Source organism: Cucurbita moschata, unplaced genomic scaffold (assembly GCF_002738365.1).
Source record: "Cucurbita moschata cultivar Rifu unplaced genomic scaffold, Cmos_1.0 Cmo_Scf00001, whole genome shotgun sequence".
Classification (NCBI taxonomy): domain Eukaryota; kingdom Viridiplantae; phylum Streptophyta; class Magnoliopsida; order Cucurbitales; family Cucurbitaceae; genus Cucurbita; species Cucurbita moschata.
Genome location: NW_019268517.1, coordinates 4,910,271 through 4,917,287, shown reverse-complemented (window position 1 = coordinate 4,917,287; position 7,017 = coordinate 4,910,271). Strand labels below are relative to the sequence as shown.

General features: G+C 36.5%; 1 protein-coding gene across 5 annotated transcripts in view; it reads right to left on the bottom strand.

Moving 5' to 3' along the window:
• LOC111453177 (DNA-(apurinic or apyrimidinic site) lyase, chloroplastic) overlaps positions 1-6,681 on the bottom strand; it is a 9,458-nt gene extending 2,777 nt beyond the window's left edge. Inside the window, exons 1-7 of one of the 5 annotated variants that reach the window (XM_023094167.1) lie at positions 6,353-6,681; positions 5,976-6,144; positions 5,797-5,888; positions 5,519-5,598; positions 5,177-5,314; positions 4,691-5,004; positions 3,958-4,068 (exon numbers count right to left, since the gene is read on the bottom strand). In XM_023094167.1, the coding sequence (XP_022949935.1) occupies positions 3,958-4,068; positions 4,691-5,004; positions 5,177-5,314; positions 5,519-5,598; positions 5,797-5,888; positions 5,976-6,144; positions 6,353-6,402 (954 nt within the window). In that variant the 5' untranslated portion in view covers positions 6,403-6,681. Of the gene's footprint in view, positions 1-3,957; positions 4,069-4,690; positions 5,005-5,176; positions 5,315-5,518; positions 5,599-5,796; positions 5,889-5,975; positions 6,170-6,352 lie in introns of all 5 variants that reach the window. The other 4 variants (XM_023094192.1, XM_023094176.1, XM_023094200.1 and 1 more) reach the window with 4 other exon arrangements.
• Between the last annotated feature and the right edge of the window lie 336 nt (positions 6,682-7,017).

Genomic DNA, 7,017 nt, shown 5'->3' with positions numbered 1-7,017 from the left:
CCCCCCCCAAAACCCTAAACAATCCTACTGTTCTGACAAATGAAGAAGGAACTCCCAACCTTTGTGCCCAACAAATTGTAAGTCAAACACGTCAAAAAAGAGTCCCCGAAGGTACAAGCAAAATTGCACCCCCAAAGCAAGTAATCAAGTACCTTCCAACAAAGGATAACAAAACAGCCCAATCAATGAAGGCATCTTTCTCAGAAGTCAATCAAAAGTATCAACCTTTCCATGGATAACCTGTCAAACAAAGAACTAAACTTTCATTGGAACTTTCACCTTCCACAAACACGAAAAGACCAACTCCCTGACTGAAGAAGGATTTAGTAGCCATTGAAAGAATGAACTACAAGAAAAGCCCTTAGTAGGGTCAAAACTCCAATAACAAACATCCCCTTTCTTTGACCTAAGAGCAATCCACTCCATCAACTATAGGACAGCCAATATGTCTGTAGTCTCCCTACCGGAAAGTGGACAGTGAAAACCAAGTCAACAAGGGCGAGCTCTTTGAGGACCAAAGATACTAGCCATGAAATGGTTTTTAATTGAGGATGGATGATATAAATGGGGGGGAACAAAGAGTAGAGAGAACCATCCCCCACCCACTAATCCTATCAACAATATGTATCCTCCCATCAACCACAAAACAGTAGACCAAGGAAGAAAAAGATGAGAGGAGAGAAGATATGTCCTCATTTTCCTATAAGTGCCTTTGAAATCACCCAACATTCACTTGAAATGATAGGAGGATGATAGGAGGATGATCGTATTTACTCAAAATAATCCTATGCCAAAGGGAACCAAACTCAAGAGGGAACTGTCAAAGCCATTTAGTCAGTAAGACACAATGTTACGAGCACCTAAATTCTCCGACTCTAACCTCCCCAAGTGATAAGGATCATGGTGTTCCACAAGTTTCAACTGGACCTATTATACGATCCAAGACCAAGAAGATTCAACAAGCGTTCATTCTTCATCTACAAAATTGGATAGGCTCGGTCAAACCTCTATTTCATGTGTTACAAGCTAACTTGAATGTGGAAGGACTCTTTGGAACTTTGGAAGTCAACATTTGCAAGATTTAGAAGTGGAGCATGGGGTTTGGATTGATAATTTCTTTGAAGGCTTTATTTATTATTTTAATTCCATAACTTCTTGCAGTGACCATTAGACGGGTAGTGGGGAGTTACCAAACTTATCAATCATGGTCATAACTTCTTGGAGTGGACATTTGAATTACTGAACTTGTCAAGCATGGTAATAATTTTTTTTTAGTGGCCATTTGAAAGGATTTGAGGTTTCTTTTGTGAGAGGGTATAAATACCCACAAAATAGTACATAAAAATCAGATTAGGAAGGAATGAAATTGAGCTCTCGAGTTAAGATTTTCACCCTTGGAAATTTGAGCATCATCTTGTCATTTCTAAGGTTTCAAGCAATTTTTGTGGTAAATTGCATCCGAACCATTCAATCAAGTTTGGATCAAGTTTGATGGTGGAGTAACTCAATTTAGAACAAGATTTCAAATCTTACTTTTAAATCTTTGATCTTAAGAGGTGATATGAATTCAACTACTGACCCTTTGCATGTACCCGAAGGACCAATTACAAGAAGCAAGGTTAAGAAGATTCAAGAGGCCTATACATTGCATCTTCAAAGGCTAGCTAGTGTACAAGTTGAAACAAAGACTTTTGAGCTAAAAAATCTTTATAGCATTAGCATATCAAATCAAGAAAATAATGGAGTAGATGACATTGGAAAGTGATTAGAAGACTTTGTCATTGGTAGTTGAACTACAAATTAAGACAATTTATGTATGCCTTATTTTCTTCAATGTATTTACTAGTTTTATTGGTAGTTGTAGTTTGTAGTTGGTAGATGAACTTCATTATGTTTGGGTTATCTTTTTGGCCTATTTAAAGGCATGTAATATTCATGCTTGAGCATCATTGTTGAATACAAACAAAACCTTTGTGTTTTCTTGATACCTTTTTTGGTGTTATTCTTTTTCAAACCTTGCTTTAGGTTTGATGTTTAAACCGATTCATTGAATTAGTTTTGATCCAAGATAATTTTGGAGTGAGTCGTCTTGGAATCTAAGAGTGACCATCATAGATTCCAAGTTCGATCTAAGAGTCATTCATCTTCTAACCAGCTCTTGATTGGAATCAATTCGTTAAGTTAGCTTTCTTTGTGAACGTTTGCAAGGATTCTAGAAGGACCTCTAGCTTTGCAAAATCCAGCATTGTTGGCGCTTATCAAAAGGTAATCTAATTCTAGCCTTTATCTCTTGGTTGATCCAAATGTTGGGTAAGGAGGTGTTAATTTTTTTGATTAAAGGGTTCTTGTTCAACAACCGCTTGGACCGTTGGGCTGAGAATTAGGGTTGCCTTATCGCCAAGGCTCACAAGCCTCCCCACCTTCTTCCAACTCACGAGATGCACACATTTTCCCTCTTCAATGCCCTCCCACAAAAAAAATAATAAATAATAATTAAAAAAAATCCCTCATAAGTTTGTTGATATAATTGCAAATAGCCCAGAGGTTTAAAGAGAGAGAACAAATAAACAGGGATGCCACTCAAGACAATGTGTATGAAGGCCAATCTTCCTCCCTTTGAGAAAAAAAAAATGTCTTTTTCAAGCAGCTAGTCTTTTATGAACCTTCTCTAAGGTGGAATCCCAAAGGGAAATGGATCTCGGATTATTTCCAAGAGACAACCCTAAGTAAGAGGAAGGGAAAAAGCCAACCTGACATCCCATCAAGTTTTAGAAACTTGTACGATTTAAGTTCTTTTATGGATATCAGCTTTCAGGTTGCTCGGTTGAGAGATATCCATTTGATGGCCAAGGAGTTTCTTTTCCTAGCCCTCTTGTGAGAAGGTTCGGTTTTTGCGTCTACAGGGGATTTATGTGATTTTGTTCCGTGGGGCCTCCTCTCTAGGCTACTCAATCGAGAGATATCTACTTAGTTGTTGAGGAGCTTCTTTTCCATTGGCCCTTTTGTGGGAAGCTCAATTTTTGCGGTTACTGGGGGTTTGTGTGATTCTGTTCTATGGGGGCTCTAGTTGGAGAGAGGGGCCATAGATTTTTTTAAAAGGGGTTTGACAGATCGATGGAGGATGTGTGGACCTTGTTACGTTCCATGTCTCTTTGAACCTCAGTTCTTACAAATTTTGTAATTATCTTTTAGTTCTTATTTTGCTTGATTAGAACACCTTTTTGTTTTAGTTTAGCTCCATTTGTTTGGGGTTGGTTCTTTTATAATCCTTACGTTCTTTCATTTTTTCTTTATCACGATGACAGTGCAATATTTCACTAAAAAATGATGCATCTCAATAAGGGTAATAAAATGCACCATTTGTTCATTACTCAGCTTACAAACCTTGATTAGTAACCTACAAAATTATCATCTGACCCTACAGGATTATTGCCTACCTCTGCAACTTATAGAATCAAGAAACCCATAGGCTGTTGAGTAGCTTAAATAGATAGCTACAAAGAACTGCCTCAAAAACATTTGAGTTTACATTTTGCTTATTCCTCATCTAGCAAACCACATAACCGTAGTTACAAGTTAAAACAAAACTCATTAGACATTTTATTAAGAGATAATTTTGTCCAATTTGATAATATATAGACTCCAAGTCTCCAAGTCTCCAAGTTTCAACCAGCATATCAAACAAAAACATTGTCTCAAAAAAACAATAAATTCCTTGATCCACAATGAATACATTTTAAGAAGACTGATAACTCTTCCCCTCTCAATACTTTTGAACCTTGCAAGACTATGGTTTTGCCTCACTAGCTTTCATAATCAAATAATTTATAGAATATTAATAATCCAGGACTTGATCCATAATATACACATTTTAAATGATCAGGCTGACATGTTTATCAACTTTTTTCTTTGTTGTACACGAAATTTTTGTTCAAGTATGGGAAAAGGAAACCATACCCGGGATATGATTGCAGTTCCAGAATAACCAAGTTTAGAAACACTGCACGTCCAATAGGTATAATGATATCCATCCATGAGAGAGTTTTTAATTTCTAATACGTCCTTCTCCTGCAGCAGAAATTGACATGTAAACTCAACTCCAGACTCTAGTTTATAGAGAAAGAAAGCATAACATTTTTTATTTTATAGCAGTAAGTAATAAGTGATGACTATTGCTAGAATAAACAATTTAAAACTTAAACCTTCCACCCTTGCCCTCCAAAACCAAAGTCTACTAAAGGTGAAGTTACTGATATCTGCATAACTCTATACTTGAGCTAAAAAGTGCTTTGCTAACATTTGGGGAACACCTTTACAGCTTACAAGCGATTAGGGGGCTTTTGGAATTAATTAAAACAATAAACCAAACTTTAAAGTTTAATGATAGGAATTAAGTTAGACGTTAGAAGAGATTTAGAAGAATAATGAATAAAGTTATTAACTTTCCTTCTTTCTCAAAGAGCATTTCATCCCTTGCCACATTTTTTTCTTTCTTGATTTCAACAGGAAGCATACATCTAAAGAAAATGGGCGAAGCAACAGAACCAACTATGAGATATGGTGAAATCAGTGCTAAGTTTAAATACACGAGCGTTATTCATTTTATAGTGAAATGGAATTCCATCGGGAAAAAAAATATAATCTCCACAATAGTTCTTACTAGAAAATAAATAAGAATTATTATACTTGCCTGCAATTTGGTTTCCTGTAAACACAATATATCAAAGTCTTCCCTTTCAGCTAATTCCACGGCTGAAAATCCCTTGAGTAAGGCTCTTAACCCATTGACATTCCAAGATAAAATTTTCACAGATTTTGTATCCTTGGAAAGAGGTTTAGGCCTCATGGTTCTAGGGTTGTATGCTATCCAACCTTTATGAGGTTTCTTATGAGCAAGAACAGTCCACGGCTCCTTTTGCATCAACTCTACTCCATGCTCATGCTTTACGATGCTGGAATCAACTTCTGACGATACTTTTTTCTTTGTTCTAGATGGGTTACAACCTACAAAGATATAATTTACGTAAGAAAATTTGTTAGTCAGTGTACCAGTAAACAAAGAAAGTACTTAAAGTGCAGTGTATTTGAGGTTTAAAGAAAAAAAAAACAATACTGAAGAAGATAGAGGTGTTCAAAGGACAGAAAGCATCAGTCGTTGCACCACTTGAAAACGCACCAGATTTAGCTGACTGCCTCTTCTTTGGTGTTAAGAATTTCGTTTCAGCGGCCTCAGTTTCACCTTCAGAAGGTGATACATTTGAATCTCTCTCTGTCTGTTGTGCTCTATAATCTTCGACCGCATCAATAACACAGCCTACAACAGATATATACTCAGTCTTCTCACTTATTCTACACTTCAATGAAAATGGAGGATTAAGACAATAAATGCACATAACATTCATGTGAATTTCTAATGCAAAATTAACTAGGATGGTATCTACTCTAGTCATGTTAAGTTACAGAGCACTACAATTTTGGAAGAAAGAAAATGCAGTTTTCGATAATAAATAATGTATACCGACTGTTTGATTCTCCACAAAACGTTGCAGCGCAATTACAAGATCATGCTTACGCCCTTTGGCTAGAATACCTACACTTCTGTAAAATGTGAACATCATTTATTAATAAGAAACTTAGTTAGAACTCTATTACAGTCTAAATTTGGAACTGGGTGCCCTTGAGCTGAAAAACTGCAGCATATATAACCCAAAGCTCAATATTCAAAACAAGATTCCACGAATTCTCCATCGGAGTACACATCAAAACACGTTACTTCAAAGATAAAGCTCCCAATACCTTAATGTCATTCTCAGTTCGTGGACCGTCATAGCTTCAATTTTCGACGGGTCATCCTTAAAACTTTGAATGTCCACTTTACTGTCGTTTTCCTATATATATCAAACACGTGATCTGAATAAAGAGTAGAGGCATAGAAGGTGAATGAATTACAGTTCAAACCAAAAGCATCCCACAACCTCAACAATAATCTCACTGGAATTTGTTTCCAGACTTGTATCTTTTCTTGTCCCACCGGTGGTTGTATTGTGTGTGGATAGATTTAGAGAGAGTCGATTCAATGCCATTGCAACTGTTTGCAAAGGTATCAATGTTGCAATTCTGAACCTACTCTGGTTCACTGCAAGGCTACGGCGAGCCCAAGTTAGTTCAGCTGACCAAAGAAACAATTAAACCATTGCTAATAGTAGTAGTAATAAACCCACGTTGGCGTTGGGAAGAAAAGAAATGGGCGAGGTGTGTGAAGGATAGCATTTAGGTATAAACATTTGAACAGAAATCATGGAAGGAAGAAAGAAATATAAACAGAAAAGCAATTAGGGGTACAAGGAAAAACCTGGAGGGATTAAGGAAACTCCGAAACCCAAATTGGAATAGTGAGTTCATGGAGAAAGAAAGGAGAGAAGAGAAAAGAAATGTATAGAGATGAGGAAACAGAAATGGAAGCGGCAAAGAGGAGCGGAGGGGAAGAAGACAGACCGAGACGGAGTGTATGCTGTGCTTCTACTCACTGCTCACAAATCCGATTTCTTTACTTTCTTCAACAACATTCCGATTCCGCGGGGGAGCAGACGTGATATTCCTTGCAATCAAGGTAAGAACATTCCAGTGATTCCAAACTTTTTGCATCCCTGGGGAAGATTTTAGTAGGTTTGAAGTAATAAATAAAACTTGGTTTATTTCAAACATCTCCCATTTTGTGCTTCTTTCAATTCTCCTATTATTTTTTTTAAATAATTTGTTACAGACTCCGTTTTCGAAGACTCTAGGGCGACTCTGGTTTTTATCATTTACAAGTATGTACAATATCAACATAATTCTCTGGTTTTTATCATTTACAAGTATGTACAATATCAACATAATTCACAATACAATACAAAGATACACACACATCTATGCTTTTAAAAACATTCAAAATGGTGGTAATTCAACACCAAAACTCTTACTCCAAATCAAAGACAAATGGTAGACCTTCTCGTTCTAAGCCTCTTAACACAATTT